Here is a 23,789-nt window from a genome sequence, read left to right as displayed (position 1 = left end):
ATATTATATATGGCAATTAAGAAATGTTTCGAATATGGCGTTACTTGTAGCCTGAAACCTCGTATAATTTATTCGGAATTTTATCCAAAACTTTTCATCGTTCTAGACTTCGCTAGACATAGACGAAACAATTAGCAAACTAGTCGAAATCATAACTGTTCGACTGTAATTTATCGATCGTATATCTCTGAATTGCAGGAACTAGGCTGCGAATCAGGATAAAACCTTGTTCCAGCCATCGTTTAACTCGACAAGTTGTCACGACCAGTGTAACGCGAATTCTAACGTTGTACAATGGACCGCGTGTGATCGTCGTGAAATTAAACGTCGACGAAATCGAACTCGACGAGAAAATGACGCTTCGCTAAGGAAACGGAGACGTTCGAACGAAACTCTTGCAACGAAGAACGCTGGAGAACACTTTGGTCAACGATGGACTGGATTCAACGATCGTGGTCGATCGGCACGAGTACACAGCCATTGAGCAGGATCCTCTGTCGTACTGGTAATCGTATAAAAACACCTGCTGCCCAAAGAAGATCTCACTCGAGGGCCCAGAAGGTGCGTCTACTATCCATCGAGGAGTATCCCGAATAACGAAATCGATATCGACGCTCTTAAACGCTCCATGATAAAACGAGCGTTGTACGCTTAACCAAGGGAAGAGAAAGAAAGCCGAGAAAATTCACGTACCGTTGATCGATTCGCCGAAAGCACAGAATCGATACCAACACTCTCTTCTATACTGTCTATGTATCCATCGGCCTCAGATCGAAGTAGAGAAAGGCAGGGCCAGTTTAATCGACGGTAGCAAAAGCGGAAGCAAAAGCGGAAGCAACAGCGGAAGCAAAAGCGGAAAAGCAACAGCGCAGAAGCAGAAGCAGAAGCAAAAGCAGCCGAACAGCTCGACGGAATACACGGTATCTCTGTCCTAAGTTGACAGATTATAGGCTATATTACGACAAGGTATCGTAAGGCTAAATTCGGATAAGAGGCTAGCATGATCCGCGTGTGTGCAGGCGGCATTCTCCACGGCCATGACCGAGTGAAGTAGCCGGGGATCGTCAGACGCGTGGTCCACCATGTTGAACGTAATGGCAGCGGTGACGACGAGTCTACCTAGCCGAGTAGATCCGACACCGACATCTTCCAGCAACACCAGCGCTGCATCGGGTACCGCGCCGAATAACGTGACGTCAGTTCCTGTTGAGAATCCAACGGTTGAAAATCTACCCGAGAACGTGAACGTGTTCGTAGTTGTGATCAAGGGTATCATTATGGGCAGCATCATCACGACGGCAGTGCTAGGTAACGCTTTGGTGATCGCCAGCGTGAGAAGGCACAGAAGATTGCGCGTGGTAACAAACTGTTACGTGGTGAGCTTGGCAGCGGCTGACCTCTTGGTGGCCATGTGCGCGATGACGTTTAACGCCTCGGCTGAATTGTCCGGAGGCAAATGGTTGTTCGGTCGGTTCATGTGCGACGTGTGGAACTCGTTGGACGTTTACTTCTCCACGGCCTCGATACTTCACCTGTGCTGCATCAGCGTGGATAGATATTACGCTATTGTCAGCCCGCTCGAGTATACAGTGATCATGAGACAAGGGACGGTGGGATGTATGCTGGGTAGTGCATGGATTTTACCGGCTTTGATCAGCTTCATACCGATCTTCATGGGTTGGTACACCACGCAGGAACATTTGGATTATATGGTGAAGAATCCGCAGGTAAGCTCGATATTCTTAACGATCCCTCGATTCTTCCATTACTATGCTACGAACATCGTTCTTTCGGATTCTCATATTTTTCAATCCTTTCTCGTATATTTCAATACGATTGATATATTTCATTTTTTACTTTTCAAAAAGAAAAAAAAAAAGAAAAAATCACATTATCCGTTCGAGATATTTCTCGATTAAAATCTTTATACTCTCTCCGACTAGGAAATTTTTCGTGTTTTCTAAACTCTTGAACAATCGTTAGACGCGATAAACTTAATAAGTTTGCGAAACATCAACAACGACGAGTTTTGTATAAGGATAATGCGCGAAAGTAATACATTTTCTACAACGATCGTTCATTCGCATAATGCAAGATGAATGTGCCGGTTAACAACTAGATTCCGTAACGTGTCTAATAAGCGTTCTAACCTCCATAGGAAATTGTGAATACCGACTATAATTCCTCGGGGATAAGAGGATTTGCGCAAGAGGCTTTTCCCCAATTTGCATACGCATACGTTACGGTCAAATAGACCAATCACGTCCTTGACGTGGTCCTCCACGTAACTTGCACTATTGTTTCCTTGATTGGCTAATTTGGTTATGTATAGCGGTCGATGCATCATGGGAACACCGTCGTGAACGGCCATTGTAAATTCAAAAGTTGCGGCGATTCAGTGCTGGAATATCGAATTTACAGCACGAAGGATTAATCGTCGTTTGCTCGCAGCTCGTTTATTCGTGGCTTTGCCAACAAGTTTACAAACCGTATATTCTTCCATCGGTCACAGGTTATCGAAAACGATGCTGTGCCTCCTTTTTAGATCGTCAGCAGCTATATCTAACGCAATTTCTAACATTAGATTACAATCTAAGATTACAGTCGAAACGATTGTACGATCGCTAGTCGTGATTAACAATTACGAAAAGTTCTAAGGTGGAAAAAACGCACAGAACTAAAAGTATCCAACGCAACAACCGATTATACAATGTCTTACGTTAACTAGGTGCGTGTCGTTGAAAAAAGAAATCGCTCCATTTTTAAACTCTCGTATGACTGATTGTCTCGTTTGTTATCTTTCATTTTCTCGAGGCGTAACCGTTTTCTTACGCGATCGTTATAAATGGAAATCTCTACTCGCTATTATTCGAACGATCGTATCGCGTTTAAGGTTGAGATTATTCGGGTAAAGTAACGCTTCTCGGATGGAAATTGCATTATAAAAATAGAATCGTTCGTTAATCTAATGCAACGATTCCCGTATTCGTGATAAAAACGTCGAGTGTCCATGCCTGTTTCGCTAGCTGACTGGCTGGACAAATCCAATTTAAGAGTATCTTTAGCCGGCTGTAATAAAAATAAACCACCGTGATATCGAGGAGTCGATGCTCCATTTGCAGTTGTAGTATAATTGGACGGGAGAATTCCTACCGCCAGTATTAAATTGCAGTTTCCGGTTTCGTGGAGCGCTAAACTTTTCAATGCTACGCACTCAAACATTTCTGATTACATGACAGAATCGATACGTATACCGGATTCCTTGTTATCGTTATCGTCTTTAAACAGTAATACCTCTAACGTTTTCTACACAATTATTAAAATCTCGATTCAATCAGAGAATCGCGCATGATCGCACGATAACTCTGTGCACGATTATTTAAGGAACCGAACAGTTGGAAATTTGTAAGATCGCTGTTTCTCGAAATTAATTCAGGAATTGGCGGGTCAGTGCGCATGGAGAATCGCGGAATCGGAGTTTGGTTTCACATAGTTATTTAACTATTCGATTGCTTATTTAACGAATAAATAAATATTTACAAACGAAATTGTATCGTGCGATTATATATCCTTCAATTATGCATCCATCAATTTCCTTCCTGCATTATAAACATCTCTATTAGCTGAAACTGCCAATACTGTTCAAATTGTGCGAGCAAAATGGGACCATCGAGCTGTTGTGCGAAAAATCAAATTTTTAAATAATTACAATTTATTTTTCAACCAGTTGCAATTATTCCGGGCTGCAACGATTCATAATTCCGAGTAACAACGTTGTTTAATAAGGTTAGCGCAAATGCGATCCCTCTCGTTAATCGTCTACCCAAAGATTAAAATAGCGTATTTTCTTTAATTAACGCTAACTCGAAGAGCGATTAGTCGGAGATTGGCTTCGTTATTACACAACTTTAATGCAACTTAATAATAATACGATACATTGTTTCAAAATGAAGTTTACGTAAGCGCGGGGAAAGGTTTCATCTCGTTATACCACAGGTTTTAGCATAAATTCTGTCATGCACGACGGAAACTGCCATCGTCAGGCAAAATTGAATCGAAAATGTCGCTTTAGCTCTTGGTAAAAGAATCAAAACTAAGCGATCGAATAGTCTTTCTCCAGCATTATGTTTCGCGCGTTGCCATACATTTTTCATTGACAACCGTTTGCCAATGTTTCCGATATGCCAATACCGAAAAGACGATCTAAGGTTCAGCTTACCTTCAAATGGGGAAATTTTACTTTTCTTTGCTTCCCTGATTACGTTATGACTGATTTACGTCATAACGTAAATTGCAAACTTTCGTTTATGCGTATGTATTATAAAACGCGCGCTATGACTCGCACAGAAGTATTTTACCGATCTTTTGTTAGCTGTTAAATCATGTTTCAAAGTATTAAGAAAACACGGAAACGTTTGTTGAAATATTGCGAAACGCTAAATCCAGTTGGTTTCAAAATGTACGATTCAAACTGTATTTTGTTCGTTCGAATTTTGCGAAAGCCAAACGTTCTCCCTGTTTCGCGCTAATTTGGTCAAGCTAATACGTACGAAGAAAAATGTTGCACTTTGGCACGTTAGACGTTGCCTCGAGAATAGTTATCGTGCCAGGTTAAGAGAAAAAAAAATTGCAGCTCTTTGAATAAAATAATACGCGACAACCAGCTATAAATTATATATAAAGCTCTATATAAAGAAAATAGAACGATACTTTTGTCGAGAAGCATATAAATTCTATGCTAAATATAATTTTCTACGACTGGTTACATTATACAAGCGTGTAAGACTGTTGCAAGATAGAACTACGATTGCTGCTGCTGCTGCTCTCGTTCAACTGTCGTTGAGCAAGCTGAAAACATGTTGCATCGATCGATAGATTTAACTAATCTAATACAGCTTTTTACAACAAACTCTCAGAAAATTATTCATTCCTCGTTTCTATCGGAAAATCTTCGCTCCTAGCACTTACATCGTTTAAGTTTCGCTTTAACTCGTCGAGTTCTAACTTCAGGATATTGGTAAGCCGGATAACGAGTTCACTCGTCTTTCCTAGATAACGAGTTAATAGGCCACCATGTAATTTATCCTGTTCGTCAATCCCGTCGTCCCACGGGAGCTGCAACCTGGATGCTGTAGTTTGTAGGCTCTAGCGTTGATTACATAGACGACATAGGCGAAAGCCTCGGGAGTCATAAGTGTTCCGACTCCAGGGAATAGTCACTGCTGAGAACACGCGAATCGTTGCAGCATTTCCGTATAAAGTCCACTTGTGCATAAAACTGTGTGACAGCATACGTCGTTTCGCTTAAAGAAAAACGCGATATTTCTGTCGTTCGGTTAGCAACTTTAACCGGATTCGCGAATGGATTTAACGAATAATTGATTTTGTTACAAGAGTAGTATCACTTTCCGCTTCGCTCCTTAAAAAATCGAGCTTTCATTCGCTGTACTAGCGAAAGACGCGATGAAAATTTCTTCGAAAGTTCGCTCGTCCTCGCTCGTCGAGCCTCGGATAACACAGTTCGTGGTCGGCTCTGCACCTTGAAACGATCGTTTCGTTGTCAGGCGTGGTCAGGACAAAATCGCGTATCGATCAGGGTAAAATCGCGAGGGATCGTAGAGCGGCCGATACAGCGTATCCGTGTCGTTGCAGGTCTGCTCGTTTGTGGTGAACCGGCCGTACGCTGTGATCAGCTCGTGCGTCTCCTTCTGGATCCCTGGCTTGGTGATGATAGTGATGTACTGTAAGATCTACAAGGAGGCTGTCAGACAGAGAAAGGCGCTCAGCAGGACGTCCAGCAACATCGTGCTAAACAGCGTGCATCATCACAGGTCCTCGACCAGACAACACCATCATCAGCAGATGCTGCTTCAAGCGGCGGCCGAAACCGGTGAGTTTGCACTATTACACGTATAACGTTTTAGCGTAGGTGACGTTAGTTCCGCTTCCGCTTCCGCTTCCGCTTCCTGTTCCCGTTTCCATCGCTAAAATGGAAACATTTGCTTGTCATCTCAGAGAAATCATTCGCTTCGTAACAATCATTCGTAACAATCGGTTCTTTCTTTTTCACCATCCACGTTACCCTAGAAGATAGCACGAAATATATAACAGGTTTCTTCGGGTATAGTCTGCGTGAAAACGTTTTAAACGAATCGAATCTTTGTAACGATTAGAAAAATTAACCCATGATATCGAATCCATTATAGCGGTTCGTACGACGATCAACCAAAGTGGTTAATCGAAAGAAGAAATATTTCAATAGTATAATAACGTGATAATGGATCTAAGAAAGGCGAGCTCCAAACATTTTCGCGAAAATTATTGCATAATCTTGCGGTGGTGTGTGCGTGAACGAGTTTCTCAAATAGCGTGGTTTCCAGTTGTCGAACAACACTGACGTGACACGACATAGAGTGAGACGGGGATCGGGGAAGGCGCGGTTACCCGGAAACCGGAGTGGATTTTCTTTCTTTGACATCCGCCATTTCTGACACGAGCCGCAGTAACTCTGCGCGCGGCATTACAGCTTAAAATCAGATAAGATGATTTCGTGCGGCATCCGTTGCTTCCTTTCTCGTTCTTGCAAAGCTTTGCAATGGCGATGCAAAGACACGGTCGAAAAGAATCGCCAGCAATGTATCGAATATCGACATAGCTGTAACATAGATAGAAACTGAAGGAGCGACATGGGAATAGGAAGTCTAACGACGTAGAGTAAATAAAGTAGAAGGCTCGTAGAGTAACTACGCGAGTATAATTGTACGCGTCGGAACACTGGCGGCTGTGGGCAGATTGACGGAGGAAAGCAGTTGCAGACCAGACAGAAAGATCGCAAAGTGCGTGACTATCGAGGGACTGTCCCTCGTAGATATGATACAATATCGCGATTTTATGTCGTCCCCGGCATAATAAAGGTCGGACCACGATCCTTGAACTTCGTAAGACGGTAGACGGCCTGTACGCTACTAAAGCACGATCCTTGCTTCTCGTAAGACGGAAGACAACAGCTATCGACGAGTGATTCTTCGCATCTGCCCCGCGGTTGATCGCTCGACATGGGGGTGAAGGTTAAGAGCAAAAAGTTTGCTTCTCTTATCGAATAATTTATGACTTTGTTGATCGTTGGAGAGTTTGTCGGGCCTAGGCAGCCCTCTTGGGGCCCGCTCGGCGGCAATGTCGTCGTAAATCCTTGCCCGTTTCGACCCGTTACAGGTCTCGAACGATAACACGGATCAACGAACGGCGCGCGAGTATCGTGCATGGCTGGTTAGAGAAGGACAGAGCGGCCTCGATACAGCCTTCTCTCGCTATTTCCATGCCGCATCCACTTACACGCTAACATGTGACTGCGTGTGGCGTACTCTATCTTTGTTGCTTATTTTGAATTCTTCGTTATTTTATTACACTGTCGAAGAATCAACAACGTTCGTATCATTTTTATCATTAGTCGTTTGTCATTTATCGAGGAAAAGAAAAGCAAATAACGATATCCGCACTACGAACGCCACGAAATTGGCGGCAATCGACTGGAAAAAACGCAGAAATCCAGCAACTTTATGGTTGTATTAGCGTCTTTGATCTTCTTCGTTTCAACATGTAACGCGCAAATTGTTACGAAGCAGAATCGATCGAAAGGATGAAGCCAGAGATATGTCGATTTTGGGATGAGCGCGAGCCCTCGAGATCGATGAAAAACACCTAAACGTTGAAGTTTGCAATCGCATTTTGATCGACAGGCATTGTGGTTTATAGAATTAAGGTCGTCGATTGAAAGCGGTCGAAACGGTTGAACCGATTAAATGGGATTTTGCGGTCTCCTAATAAAATCGTGGTTTTCCGCTAGTTTCGTTTATATGCTGGACGATGACAATCGGCTTCGTACGGCTTCCGGCTATTATAGACGAATGAAAAGACTGGCCGATTTCGAGGATCCTACAGAAATGAGATATTTAAACGCGGTAAAGACATTCTTGAAATTTCGTATCCAGTTGGCAAAGAGTCTATAGGAAAGTGGAAGGTGCAAAGACGCGCACATTGCACGTAATTAATATCTATGCAAGAATATATAAAATATCCATGTAGTATAGTATATTACCCGATAGCCTAACAGCATACTATGGTTGCATTGTCTGGTACGTAGAACAATGTTCTACTTAGATTCCAATTTTAATCATCGTCAGAAAAATATACTCGAGTCGAAATAAAATTCAGTCTAATTAAAATAAAATTCAGTGGAATTAAATTCGTACGTTATAAGATTCGGTATCGTAGAGGAAATGTCTCAATTATATACAAATTGATGATTTCTCCTCTTACGACTTCCATTTACAAGTCCGTAAAAAGTCGCCGTCGAAAAGTTGGTTTATTTCTAAAATAGTTTTATTTTCTGTTTCTACCGAAAAATTCTGATCGACGAATCGCTCTTACATATATACATATGGTGTATCAGTTGTTGAAATGAATTCATCGATCTGCTGATCCCTTGGCCGCTACTACCCCTTTCCCGCTTGTTTTTCCAGCGGTTTGTTTTTATTGCGTTTTACGCGTGAAAGGTTTCGTCGTTATTCATCGCCTTTATATTTACCAGTTATCTTTTCCAAAGTGGCGTAAATGCAAGTTTCTATTCATCCTTTTCCTTATTTTGAAAAGATGTTGAAAAGGATCGATCGGTACATCGGTAGTTGGACAAATTTCTTTTTTCCCATCAAAAATAGGAATAAGTACAATATTTTGTTCATCGTAATTTTACTTAATAATAACTTAATAATTTTGTAATACAGCGGATATAACGAGAAAATCGAGGCGATAATCGAGCAAAACGTAACGTAGATATTGAAATAACGATGTTGGCAATTTTCCTCCATTTAGCAAGTTCTCCTCTATCTTTTATTTCATTATTCTCGCAACAGAGGAACATTCGTCCCATTTGATAATAATTGTACATCCCTCGCTATTGCATTTCCTTTTCGTACCACGATTTTCAAAATTTACCATTTCCGCTTCGTTCTACGTTATCACGTACAGCGTAAGTTGAGTTGGAACTTTTGCGTTTCCGAAAAAATTCATTTTATCCTGGTTTCTCATTTTTCTCGTTTCAACTAACACTGTACGACGAATAAACGGTTAGAAAGAAATGGAAACGAATCCTAATTCGATTCGCTGTTGGAAATCTTAATTAGATAAGAAATTAGATAGAAAGTTTTCTACATCGGTACATAGGCATATAGATCGGCATATACCTTCTGTGCCTTATAGATTCTTATACTTCTTCTACAATTACTATATATGAATTAGAATGTTCTTGTTATTAGGCTAATTTGCATGATACCGAACGAGTGCTTATTAAAAATCTCATACATTTTTAAATTTATAAAAAGTTCGCGTCTCGGAAAATGTATAATTTCGAATACGTTTTGGTAGTTGGTGGAATAATGACATGTACGGGCTTGATGGAACGGATCGGTAAAAGTTCTATCGCGTTGTAGTGGAGTTGGAAGCTACCGAAGAATGTTCGCGCTATCGATTACACAATCGAGAAGTACGAGTTTACAAAGCTGTTGGAAATGACTGCAGATTCCACTGAAACTAACACTTGTCGGGTTACGAGCCGCCAAATGGATAACTCTGTGACTGTACGTAGTTGCAGGACATGTACGACACGCTGTAAGTAAAATTGAATTCGACAAGACCAGACAGCAATTGTCATCTAAACCCGAATATCATTCGATGAATTTTCACACCTACTGTAAAATCAACTTTCCTATTACTGTTCAATTCAAGAGCTAATTAACGAGATTTTACGTGATCTGTAAAATTCATTATCTATAAAAATGCTAAAATTTATGATTATCGAGAGTGCGCAATAAGGGTGTTTAGACATCTGGTGACCATCTTTAGACATCTTTTGCCCGAGGTATAGAGTCTGGTTTAGGTAAAGAGTCGTAACACCAAATCCCCAACAATCGTAATTACGTGCAATTAAACGAATAAACGATCGAAATGAATAACAAGCGAAACAAACTACAAACAAAATAAATTAATAAACGTAACGAGTATCTTCTTTTTATCTACGTTAAAAATGCATTGATATCACGCATAAAACATAAAATACTTAAAACACTAACTAAATTTTGTTTATCGAAAAAACAAACGCAAAGAAAAGCGTTACCTGTGCGTGCGTGCGTGCGTGTGTGTGTATGTGTCTATATGTTTATAGATCATCCTTTAAATGTTTTCAACAATTGTTTGAAGAAACAAGAAAGGAAGGAAGATAGAAAGAAAGAAAGAAAGAAAGAACGAACGAACGTATAATATTTTAATTAAAACAGCTTTATTTTCTAATTTCGAATCGTTGTTTCTTTCTAATCGTAAGATGCAAATCGAAAATCGTTAGAAACCACCGATAAACAACATACTGATACAGCACTGGTACGCTTTGAACCACCGTTCACAGAAATAATCGAACGAAACTAAAAGGGGATGAAGCGGTTGAAAAGCACAAACGGTAAAGGAGCCGTGCTCGATTCTGCGTCGCCTTTAATGACCAGTCATTAATAACGGCACAGTACGTGCGGGAAATTTACGAGCGCGTCTGTTCAACTGCAGTTGCAACGAAATTACGGATCCGCTACAAGCCGCCCCTTCTCCGTTCTTGATGCGCAGAGGACTCGCCGGCCAGCTGACCTTGACCCTTAAACGTATCCTGTCATCGTTGGAATTTTGTTCCGGTAAAAGTTAGGAGGAGTCACGATCGAGGAGAGGCCAGCGGCGTTCGTTATAATTTTCGTTTTTGTCTCGTCCATGTTTCAACAATTTTCCATCTTCACGGTCTATATCTTCGCAATGTTTACCGTATAACATAGTTAGGGTTGTTTGCGTTTCGATCGTTTTTTTCCCGATGCCAACAATCACGTTCTATATACGTTTCGATAGGATTTCTTGCGTCTCGACCAGTGGCCTTGACCTCGCACGATTCCACATCATCGGCAACGTTCGAGCTGAATGGTGGTTAACAGATCGAAAACGAAGGGATGGGTGGGTAGCCGTGGAAGGTCAGGGTGACAGTTACCGACCGGGTATTTTTATTCTTGGAACGTTGCGAATGCAGTTTTATCGCGGAGAGACAAGTTGTTTTTGGTTACGTAAACAAGGAAATTTCCGGACTTCATGACGAAGGAAAAGTGGCTCGTTACATTCTTGTCACGAAAGCTGCAATTATCCTCCCAATGTTAACTCTGAAGAGCACGCAAAGATTAACGCAGCTACTTTCTTTATCTTCAGATTGTTATTTGTTCCGTTTTGCTTTTCTTACGAAAAATGTTTCATAACTTCCACGAAATTTCTTCGATGAAAGAAAATGTCGAGTTTCATAAAAATTGTCTAAATAAGTAAGATCGACGATACTAGGGTTGAACGATAAGAAACGAACTAATTGGCAAATGTCCTTTTATTTCGGTATTATTATTATTTATTATCTTTTACTTCTGCTTTGAAATACGCTGGTAAAATTATCGTAAGCCGCTTATTACTTAACCTCCTTTTAACAATTTCGTTTCTATTATTTCTATTTTATTATTTTTTTGTTATTTTTTTTTCTTTTTATTAGAGAAATCTCACGCGTGGATATCGTTCGTTCGCGTATCATTCATCGACACGTCCTCCGGCCTTCCATCCGTTTGGCTAATAACGAAACATTTAACGGGACGTATTACTTTACATATTTAATATTATGGTTATTCGCGATAGACTAGCTAGTTTCCTCTTTTAATCCGTTATCTTGGCTTTTCTATAACCAAAATTAACGATTTATTTCGTTGTACATATATTATTAAGAATTATCAGTTATAACATTATAAAATACCGAAATACGACAGTTGCGTAAAAGTTACTCGTAACGAAATAAAACTGGAAATACGTCATGATCGTTATTCTCATTCTCCGAGCCGTGCAATCTCAAGAGTTGACATTTACGTCAAGCAACGTTGCTTTTATGACGTAAATACAAAATGGTACGATATTAACTTGACGTTTAAATAAGATTTAAATTAGCTTTAATATCATTGTTGTTAATCCGATCTCTTGAAAGTTTACCTGACGTTATTTATTAGAAACATTAATTTTATATCAGTAAAATTATAAAAGACGATTAGCAACGCCTGAAAGATTATATTTCTACGAGTGAAAAATTAGCAAACATCGGTGTAAAGGATCGTAGGCAAGCGCAGTCGCTACCGTTCCAACGATTCCATCTTAAAGCGTTCGTTCTGTTACGTAACGATCAGCGTTACAATCAGCCTAATAAGCATAATTTCCATGTTACCTTCTCGTTACAGTTTTTTTTTTTTTTTTTTTTTTAAGAATATTTCGTAGCAACGCTGTCTTTCGGTTGCACGAGTCGACATTGACGCAGTGAACACGGTTCAAGATACTATCGATGTAATTAGCAACATTGGACACACGTATTATTACAAAACAGTGTGCGGATACAACACCGTTATTTTCATAATTGCACAACTAAATAATTACTCGTGCTCGTGGTGTTGCATAAAAAACTGAGACATATTATAAAAAGCACGTAAAAAGACCGCGGAGCATACCGTCGGGGCAAAGGTCACGGTTTGCCGTGGCTAATTCGTGCTCACGCAAACCCTTTGGCTGACAGCGTATCTACGAACCCAAGGCGCTCTGTCTTACCAGTGATGGATGTTGCGAGGGCCCCGACTGGTAGCGACGATAGTTGCGTTACTATTCCATCAACGAGTCTCCTAATCCCGGCCCCTTGTTCTTCCACTTGCACGAGTGCAGACAGTGCAAGTTAACACGTTGACCGTTTTCAGTGGTCATCGGTGACAACGTTGACAAATTTTTTGGGATCATTCAGTGTCGTATTACACTTCCGTAATAGGCCCTTTACACCGCAAATTTACACCGTGACCTCGGGAGACATTTAAGCCACCTCGACCACCCACTCTTTATACAAATTTGAAAGTTTAGCGAAAAGTCGAATTTATAGATACGAAGGTCGATAGACGATAAGTAGTTTGATGATAACGCTAGACTACCTGTAGTAGTTTCAACAATGCGAATAACTTGGACAGAGTCGGAGAAGAAACGCGCGAATGCGATATAATGTATCAATTTATCCCAGAGCAACATATACGTGTAAAAGTCGCGTACCGTACTACGTGTTAATAGCGCTAAATGCCGGCTAAATTGCCCGGGGAGTTAAATTGATTTTGTCAAGAGCCGCTGGATGCTGGCCTAGGCCTCCCCAGGGTGATGTTGGCGTACCGAGCAACGTTCCTATCCGTTCTTGCACCGTTTCTAGGATAAACGGTACGATTTATGAAAAGTGGTCCCGTTCTATGGGTGAATGGGTGAAGATGTTGCAGCCGGACCGAGTTACTTCGCGCCAGGTATAGGCGTGTTAATCAAGTATGAGAAGAGTTTCAGAACGTTGAAACTTAACCGCGAATTACGAACGCAACAAGGAGTTTGATACGTAATAAAGAAAAAAGAAGATAAGTCGATATCGTTCGTTTCTTGTTTCGATACGATACGAAAAACTGCGAACAACATGAAGAAACAGTATATGTCTATATTTGCATATCGCCTTTATCTCCTATTTCTTCGAACAATACGATGATATATGCGTATTGTAGTATCGTGGACAAAAAGGTCTAAGGAGATATCGGGTAAATCATAAACAATGTCGCGAGAGCCGAGGCGTCGTCGGCTCCATCAATGTGTGTCGTCGGTCCTTCGATCGAATGGTTTCGTAGAAAAGGCCTGCGTGACCCTGGCCACGAGTATTTGCGGAACACGTGCGTGGTGGGCCTAAGAAAAGTCAAAGAGATGCTAGAACTGGCGGTGTCAGCGAAGAAGCCAGAGAGTGAAATTTCGAATGCCGCGAGACAAATTGAATCGGGAATAAAAGTGACGGACGAGCATTGACAAATATCGCCTTGTCATTAGAAAAATTTGACCGGCCAAACGTCAAAGTACAGATACCGAAAGTCTAACGAAAAGAAGAGAAAGAACTGGAAATCTGAAAAATAAATTTAATAAATAAACGAAAGATATAGGAAGAACGTAGGAGACGAATATCGGAAGATGTATATTAAAAATTACATTTTTTAAAGCAAATTGTAAATCCAGCTGCAAATCCAGCAAATCTCAGCTTCGTTAAAAAGTAGTCGACGCCATCCTCGCACTGCCTGGTTCCTGAAAACGATTTTACGTCGTCGACCACTTGAATTTTCTCACCGCGACAACCATCAACCTTTCGACATCGAATCGAACTTGGAGACCGAGGCTTTTTCGATGCGATCAAGACCAGATTTCTCACTTTGCCCCCGTTCGCCTCTATCCTCCACGGTTGCGTAAGCAGAGAGGGGTGACATAGGCCGACAGGAGGCGCTCTCGATATTTACAGCGGACTGTTTTCAAATATGTATATCGCTTTCTACTCGAATTGACAAGTGGGACGATCGATATTCGGCGCTGGTGCCGCGGAATCCCTCTTGCCCCGTCTGTCGCATCGATGCCAGGTTCCTGCAATCGCCAAGCTTTTGCAAGTACCTCGCGAGCCTACGGAAATCAGACCGGCTCGAATCGAACATCTGCACTGACTTACGAAAGTACTCGAATACTTCTCACAGGAAGAAACTTGTCACGAATATATCGCGTACGCTGCACGAAAGTTGTTGAAATTTCGTTAACGTTGTAATCGAAACAGTGGCTGGCGAAAGCGCTCGATCGCCTGGAAAAACTTTTCACGATAACTTCAAAGCTTTAGGTAATGCACGCGAAGCAGAGAAAAAAGATTCTAATATTATATTCCTTATTTAGAATGTTTAGCGATTTGCTTGAAAAATATGACCAAATTTATAGACGATGAAATACTTGGACGTGTATAATAAGTTTCTTAAACAAAAATTACTGTTAAATCGGGTGAAACACAAACACGTGTAAACACAGAACGTAAAACGCAAAGAAACGCAAAGAAATGCAAAAAAAAAAAAAGAAAAAACGTAAAAAAGACGTAAAAAAAAAAAGAAAAAAGAAAAAAGAAGAGAACTCGAGCGTATCAGAGAATTGTGTTGTACGTGCGTGTTGCTCGATCCTTGGATATCGAAAGGCTAGAACTTGCGCGATCGAAAAATGTTTAAATAACTGAAAACTGTCAGAAATTATGTTTAGCGGAGTCGATTTACCGATTTTAATTACGTTTCATCGCAAACCAGATGCGTACTCGATTTCGGGCTCGTTTTGGTCGCTGAATCGCTCGATACTTTCGATATTTGTACTCTTTGAATCGATAATATCGATTGCATGGAAACAGCGATGGAATATAATCAGCGCTACTACGATCAGCTGAAATTCCGAACTTATGAATTTTTCAACAAGTAGAGTCACGTGAGAGGATCGCACGATTTGCCGTAGATTTGTTGAGCCATGGCATTCTGAAAAATTGACGGATATATAAGTTGTGTCGGTATTTGAAAAATTATATCGAGCTATTTACGCGAATTAAAAATGTTCTTTAAGAGAATAGACGAAGGAAAGGAGAAAGTGTAGCAAGAGGGGGAAGGGAAATAGGAAGAAACAGAAAAGACTAACCAAAGTGGGGTTAAGGATGGCTTATATATTTAATTTTCGCAAATATTCCTCACCTATTCGATCGAATGCGATCGATCGGTTGCAATTGTTATCGATATTTGCTTCTACAAAGCGACAAAGTGACGGATAAATGAAACTTTGCAAGTCAATTTTCCACTGTTATTTTAATTGAAAAAGATATTTTAGATTGGGCCGTTCATCCGCAACGTTGGGCCGCAACCGGAATCCGGCCAAGCGGCATAAATACTTTCATCCTTGGCCTTTTTCACTGTGCAGAAATCATCAATCGGGTCGTGCACTCTAGGAGATTAATCCGCACCTTACGCGCTTCAGCTTGAAATAGATGCTCGTTAATACGTGAGTTTTCTTAACGAATATTTCGCGTTGCATTTCCATCGGTTTTATCATTGACTGGTTTTCCTAAAATATAGTCTGTAAACGATATATCGACGAAGGAAAGACGGTAGAACCGATTATCAAACACAAACGCGAAATACCATATTCAATTCGTCGAATAATCGTCAATGACTCTTACATTTCTTTTCACTTTCGATTTTTATTTCGCTCTGTTTCTCGATCGTTCCGTGAATCGATGTTCCGATAATTGGAACTCTAATATAATACAAAATAACTCGATTGAGAATTGAGAAAACGTTCTCGCAATAAAATTAATGCATCGTTTATTAGGTTCAATCTGGAAGGAAATCGGATCGCCAGATGGTGCGAAAAGAGTCGAAAATAAGTAGCAATGGTGCGCGCAACACGGTTCACAAGCTATAGGAAAAGCTTAAAACCGCTTTCGTTCCTTTTATCGGCTATCTAGAACGTTTCTTCGTGCTGCAATGTCATTATTGTTATCGTCGGAACGTCGGCCGAGTAGCCGTCCAGTTTTCCGAGACAATCGAACCGGACATTGGTAAATGAATTATTAGCAAAGCGTTCCGTAAGTGGATTAAACGTTGTTCCACGAGACGCTTTAATCAGATTAAAATCTTAAAAGCACGGGCAAACGTTTTTAAGCGAAACCGGGGGAAAAGTAGCTAGCGCTTTATCGGTTCAGCGTGACGATCTCTATCGAACACCATGTACAGAAGATCCGTTCTTGTTTGCTCACGGTTTTTACAAAGCATTTTTGGCCGAATTACGCGAAAACTTTCGACAAATATTTATCGATTCGTAAACCCAAAGAATTGGAGAATTTGATAGCGGAAAAATTGAATAATGCAAAATGAACGAACAAACGAAACAAATAAACGCGATATCGAGCCTCTGTGGATTAATTTCGGAATTAGAGAAGCTGCAATCGCGAATAACTAAATGTAGTTGTGCGAGATGGACCGGTCTATAGAGTACGTGATCGCTGTATCCAAGCCAATCGTCGCTACCTTATTCGTTGGCTGAATAAGCGAACAAACACTAGCGGGAAGATGGTTTGATATTCTCCTTTAACCTTTAAAATTCTCTGGTAGATCAGCATCGGCACTACCGGCGAAGACGAAGAGGAAAACGAGAGGTCTCGGTCGCGGCCGTTTTCGACCTTATTACAGCGAATACGTACACGACTTTGGACCTTGCCACCACTTTTCCCATCGACATCGAGATTCCTATCTTAATCGTCGTTTTTACGAGCATGCAACGTCGGTCGCGAGCTCGACCTTAAGCTCTTGTTAAGTTAGCGGCGTACTCGCACGAACGAGGATCGGGGCTCTCGAATTGCGGATAATTCGAAGCGGAAATAACGCGTACGTGGATCGAAGCTGCTTTTCCATCGAGAAAACGTGTTGCCCGAATCGAATCGAGCGAAAGAAACCGAGTAATTTTTATTTGCAGCGTGATCGTGTACGGTTAATCGAATAGCGTTTCTTGTCGAATCATCACGCACACAAACGCTGCAAACGAAACAAACGAAGTATCCAATCATCCAATACACTTTTTTATCCGCTGAAAGAATAAGGCACGAACTGGGTTCGCGAATCGAAGCAAATCCGATCGAATCGAACGTCTTCCGACGTTGTTTAGTTGTAAAGTTAAACGACTGTGTTTAAGCACGGTACGGTCAGGTTGGGTGATGTACGTTTGAAGCCGGCATTTGACAACTTTTTTACCAACGTTCCTATGCACGTTTCCATACATTGGATCGGTTTAGCTCGACCTCCAGACTCCTTGGCGCTATCGTGCCTCGATACAAGCTTCATAAATAATCAACTTTCTACACACGAGCCTATACCGCCATGTCGGAGGTAAAATTCTGACACTGTGTGTGGAATTTTCAGCAACCATTTCGCTTTCGTAACATTACCGAACGTTCATTTATTCTAATTCAGCGAAGAATTTAGCGACCATCGCGTACCGTCGAATTCTTAACTCTCGTCGAGGAGAATTTTCGAATTTTCAAGCTTCTCGGTCTTTCCACTTTCATATCGTTCTGAATTTCTGAATACTCGGATTTTGGAATATCCGTGTTTCCCAAATCGAAATCCCAGCACTCTGGTTTTCTGCATTTTTATTTGGATATTCAAAGTTTTACGCTGTGCAGCTCCTGCAAACTGGCCCTCGTACACATCTGCCGCTATCCACGGAGTCGTTCAAACGTTTCGCTTGTATGCTTCGAAACGTTTGTAAGATAGCGTTTTGGAGCTAACTGCACGAGTTGGAAAAATTCAAGGTTGTCTCATTGAATAGAACAGCGTTGTTCCATCGGTTCGACCTCGTAGGTTACGTAACTCGGATGAAAGAAAAAGTCTGCTTACGTGTGGCGACGCTGAGCGATCTTAAAGGCGATCCGCATTAGCGACGTTCTCCGCATTAGCGAGCCACGCGATCGTTCGATCGATCGGATCGACTGGCGGTGGACAAGGCCGGCTCCGTATCTCTTCTCAAGTATCGTTTCGACCGAAACTGAAAGAACAACGCGCTCCCGTCGCGGCTGTTGTTTTCCATTTCGTGGAATAATCGTCGCGTTGCATCGATTTCGCAGTTGGAAGACCAAACGACGTTAACGCGAGCCGTTTAACGTTCAATAGCATCGAACAAGTCGCAGTTACTAATCTTTTCGTGCTTCATGCCACGTGGCAATAGCACCACGATTATTCCATCTAATCACTTAATCGGTTAATCGAATCGGTCAGAAATCGGTTAATCGGTTAATCGAATTGTCGTTGGGTTTCATGCGAAAAGTCATAGATCATTTATTGCACGTTGTTACGTATGCACGAGTTGATCGTTTATTTTCTTCTTTCTTTTCTAAGAAATGCTTGTTACAAACTTATAAATTAATATATAATATAATATATAATATATAATGTAAATGTAGTTGACTTTTCGAATAGGAAAGCCAGCTGCAATAGTCGAATAGGAAAATAATTGTAATCGTTGTGCATTTACCGTGTACGTCAAGTAACAATTTTCGTATGGGTAGATTCGATGGCTGTAGATATTATACATTTGATTTACGCGAACAGCAACACTCGTCAAGCAACTAGTTGTTGTACCGTACATGTATTCTACATGGATTCAATGGCTTTCTGTATAGGAAAAACAATAGCCATTCTACTAGTTTCCTGTACAATTCCATGTATAAATAGATTTCCATAGGATTAACGACTATGAACAGGTTATACTTACTCTACATGAATAAGAATAGCTATTGTTTCCTATATAGGATGAATAGCGACGACGTACATGTATGACTGTCGTTGATAACCATTCGGCTACTTCTAGTCTATTTCTGCCATTTCACTGGCGATAGTACATGAATTTTGCCAAAATATACGATTTCGTCGTAAACTAATAATTCCAACCTTACTGCCTATCTTTATTTTATCAATTAATAAATAACTACTAACTAACGAACTATACAACAATTGAGTTAGCCGACTCGGTTTACTCTAATACATCCTAGTCTACACCAGACCCGCCGATTTACAATCGTTTCGTCGAACAACTTGGTCAAGAAGCGGAATCGTTTATCGCAACGAGCGATCCAACAAGAGGATGGGCCATCCTCTTCTTATTCTTTTCTGAAAGGATAATCGTTTTCCTTGTTTTGAACGTCATCGGTATTCCATCTTGCGCAATTTCAGTCTGCTCCGTTACGTTTCTACGCTCATGTGTGATTCCAACGCACGTAGAATCATCGAAACTGTGCTTGTAATCGTTTTATCGTTTCAAACGAGATGCTGGTCGTGCTGGAAAAAGAGAAGATCGACTGATCCCGGTGAACATCGATCCTCCGCGAACGAATAAAAATTTCATAGCGAAAAGAGCTTCGTTGGCCAGTTGATCGGAAAATTCGATTCTTTCGATTCGAAATTGGACTACGCTTCGACTATGCGTTCCTTCTTGGAATTGGTTCTTTCGGACATGGCTCGTTTCAAATACCAAGATGGCAAACTCGAAGGAAACTTTCTCAATAGGGAGTTGTTGATCACCCACCACCAGTGTCCCTCCACTCCCTGGTAACTCTGTTTGTTTGTGACTTTTTCGAGGACAGTTGCTCGGTATATGAACGAACCGACCGGCACGACTCTTGATTTCGCAAAAGTTCGCTGCTTTGCGAGGAATGGCGTCTTCCAACGATACGCATCTCTGTACATCGAGGCTTGTCCATCGGGACGGTCTATTCCGATTATTCGACGATTCTATTCAACGAAGGATAAACGCGTTCAAGTAGTAGGAGTTTAAAACGCGTTTAAAATATAAAAAGGAGAAGCGCGTACGAGTTGGAAAATAAGCAAGCGTACGTGCCGATACTTTTTGTCGCCGCCTGTGGTATTTTCGACGCCTGAAAATATCAAACAAACGATACGATGCCGTGAAAGCGATAAAAATCGCAGGTCTATTATACATCCTCTTCGAGCCTTGTCGCGTCACGGCCGATATTTTTTTTCCGCGGCTATTTCGCAGACCCTGAAAGGAAATCGAGAGCTCGGGTCTTCGTAGGTCACCGTTCAAAGGCAACCCTGAACAAGAGAGACGCGAACGTCGAGGGCAACGCAGATAATATCGCGTCGGCGATCGATCGTTGGAACGCGAAAGTCATACGCGGTGACTAGAACGTGGAACGAGCGAGAAATATGAAGATAGGGCACTCTAGAAGATTATTCCGTGATAACATACGTCTTTCTAATCGCTACGAGCTTCGAGATTTACGACATGCCGCCCCGGCGCGCCGCGGCGGCTGCAGTCATGTTCCGCTGTAAGATCAATTTTCGTCGAATTCCAGCGACACCTGGGTGGAAAAACATTCCGCAAGTTTTCCGCTCGTTTTCGATCGCGGACTGATCGCTTGAAATTCAGTATTCACGATTAATAAACGAATCGTATGGAATATTTTGGCCCCTATCTTTCGCCTAATTGATACAAAAGAGACGTTTCCCTTTTCTTCGAACGAGTATCATCCTTCAATGGAATTTGTTAAACATTCAAACGATATTCAGACATAACGATATAACGAGATAAAGGAATGAAATAATAAAATGATATTTATCATAGTAAGATGTGGCGCATATAAGCGAGAAATTTTTTCTAACAGTTTTAATAACCGTTATTTTATTATATTATATCGTATTATATTATCACATCGTATCCTATATAATATACGTTTAATATATGTATAGTAGTAATTGATACGTGATGTTACGTAACGTAAAATTTGACCGTAAAAGTTTCGCATTATTTATTCGTTCAAACTTTTTGCGGTTTTCCATTTTTCTATTCGATTTTTGCGAGGATATCCGTCAGTTTCAGGAGAAAGGCGTGGAGCCGCGAATTTCACGACGCAAAGCGATTAACTCGTAGCATGTCGCTGGTATTTTCCGCGTGCCGAGTGTCACGATGCGGAAGAATTGAGTGCTTTCGCTGTCGACAGGTGGTCAGACAGACAGTTTCGTGCGACGCGGGCATCCACCATGTGTAACGCAAGGTGGCTAGCGTTCTGGACAAACGTCGTTTTTTTGTCGTTTCCTACAAAACGGAAAAGCAGAGATCGGTCGTATCGATAAAGAAATCGAGGCATTTATTTTTTCTAATTACGATAACAAATTGCGGGGAAGATTCTCCGATAAAATGTAATTTACGCGGTAAAAGTTGCAAGAGAAAATTGAAATAAAACGTGCTGAATATCAAACTGAGTAGCAGATGGATGGAGATCTCCAAATATGTATTCCTCTTCGAATCAGAAATACAAATATGAATAGAAGAGAATTCAATAATATTAATACAGATATTTGTGCAATATCGGGGTTGTATTAAAATTAGATTTGTCGATTTTTATAAAAGTCTCGAAAGCGTTCGACGACGAAACGTACAATTAAATAAAGTGGCCTGCTATCGTACACGTATCGGACAAATAAATGGCGGTGAAACTTGGTGAACAATTTCATCAAATAGCAACGGTTAATCGTGCAGAAATTTGGCGATGCAAAGCGCCGTACACAATTATGGTGGAACCGTTCGCACCGTACGGCCGATGGCAATTCAATTAATTTAAAAGGCCGTCATTGTCACAAGGTGGCTTTGAAAGCGACCACGTCGTTTCCGACCACATCGTAATGCCGGTTTTATTAAATGTCTAGCTGCATTCGGTGCATTTTGTTTAATTGAGAATTACGTGATTGGGGACGGGAGACTCGTCGATCGATTATTATTTGAAGGCACGATCGATGATCCTAACGATCGGAACGATCAAACAAACTGGCTGTACCGCTCGATTCTTCGCCTTCCTTCTAGCCGGTTTCTACTTAATTTTTCGTTTTATCTTCTCTCTCTCTTTCTCTCTCGTTATTATTCTCTCGTTATATTTCAAATTATGTTACTTAAGATACAACGGAAGCATAGCATCGTAAATGAAAACGACCAATTTCCGAAAAATTGAGCAATTATTTTTATACATTTTAAAAATAAATGAAAAACAACAACTCTTTGCACGCAAACATATTGCGTGTAAATACGTAATATTTAGCGGTATTCCAATTTGTACAGACGTATTTTAACTGCATCCTGATCAATAAATTCTTCGACAACCAAATATTCTGCATTTTCTTTTCTCATCGTCCATTTTTTTTCTTTTCGATCGGAGGAACGGGATTTGAACAGGTCGATGCTCGAAACGAAAATACCCGAACGGGCTGGTTGGTGGCCCTCTGCCGTTCCTATTGCATGCAACTGGCGTACGCGAGGCTCGTAGCGTCGCGGACCGTGAAAAGCATTCTTCCGTGGTGCGAGTGGTGCGAAAAGTTGGAGGAAACGGAGCGTATCGTGACAAATCAAATTGATTGTTCGACCGTCGGTGCCGCATTCCGCTGAATGTAATTGGCCTCGAACAACACGGAACTGACGCGTCGCTGTAAAAGATGAAAAAGGAAGCGCAAGATTTCGATTTTGCCTGCGGATCATCGAAACGCCACCGCTGTGCATTTCCTTTCTCTTTTTCGTTTACTCCCTTTATTATTGCACGTAAGCATGCTACTTGGGATTAACTCGACGGCAGCATCGGTGTTTCATAGTTTGTTGTTGCTTTCGCCCTTATGAAAAACCGCTTTCTCGTACGAACGAGTTGTTATCGGCGGGTTTATTCTTTATTTTTGCAGTTACGCCTGAAAGAAGAGACGCCTTTTTTAAAGTGGAAACGCTTGGCTCTACCGGTCATTTTTAGTATTCCATTAGTAAATTGGTGTGTATTATTTTTGTTAATTACGCGGCTTTCTTACTTATATGATTTAGTTGGGTCATGTACATGGAAATGTCTAAATAGAAAGCGCACTATACGAATTAAATAATCCTGTTAGACGGCTAATTATCGTTGAATATCAGTCAGTTACGCGCAAAACGATCGAGAAGAGATCGAACACAGGGATATAAATGAAAGGGTTGCGATGCGCAAATCTTAAACCTTAATTAATTATTTTGTCTGCACCTGGAAATACGAAATCTCGAAATCTCGAAGAAATACAAACAGAAGTAATAATCGATACAGGGTGCGCAATATCTTTCCATTTTAAAAGCTGTTCTCGCGTGTCGCGCGTACGGAAGCCACACGATAGACTATTTTTCAAGCGGACGAATCAATCAGTTTCATTGTTTTTACGGCAAATAGCCTGTCAACGTTGGATGCGGTTAATAATGGATTTCCAATTTTTCGACTAGGTAGGTTGAACCAGCTTCTGCTG

The 23,789-nt window shown here is 41.1% G+C and overlaps 1 protein-coding gene across 2 annotated transcripts in view; it reads left to right on the top strand.

The window, feature by feature from the left end:
- Positions 1 to 936: 936 nt before the first annotated feature.
- LOC117234911 (octopamine receptor beta-3R-like) overlaps positions 937 to 23,789 on the top strand; it is a 96,695-nt gene continuing 73,842 nt past the window's right edge. Inside the window, exons 1-3 of one of the 2 annotated variants that reach the window (XR_004493588.1) lie at positions 937 to 1,727; positions 5,653 to 5,890; positions 23,211 to 23,293. Coding sequence is in view for 1 of the 2 variants with exons in the window: in XM_033496496.1 (XP_033352387.1) it covers positions 1,083 to 1,727; positions 5,653 to 5,890 (883 nt within the window). In the remaining variant the exon portion in view is untranslated. The remainder of the gene's footprint in view (positions 1,728 to 5,652; positions 5,891 to 23,210; positions 23,294 to 23,789) is intronic. The other variant, XM_033496496.1, reaches the window with a different exon arrangement.

The sequence above is a fragment of the Bombus vosnesenskii genome, unplaced genomic scaffold (genome assembly GCF_011952255.1).
Source record: "Bombus vosnesenskii isolate JDL3184/JDL3185 unplaced genomic scaffold, Bvos_JDL3184-5_v1.1 scf7180000013311, whole genome shotgun sequence".
Taxonomy (NCBI): Eukaryota; Metazoa; Arthropoda; class Insecta; order Hymenoptera; family Apidae; genus Bombus; species Bombus vosnesenskii.
This window is presented reverse-complemented; position numbering and strand designations above follow the sequence as displayed.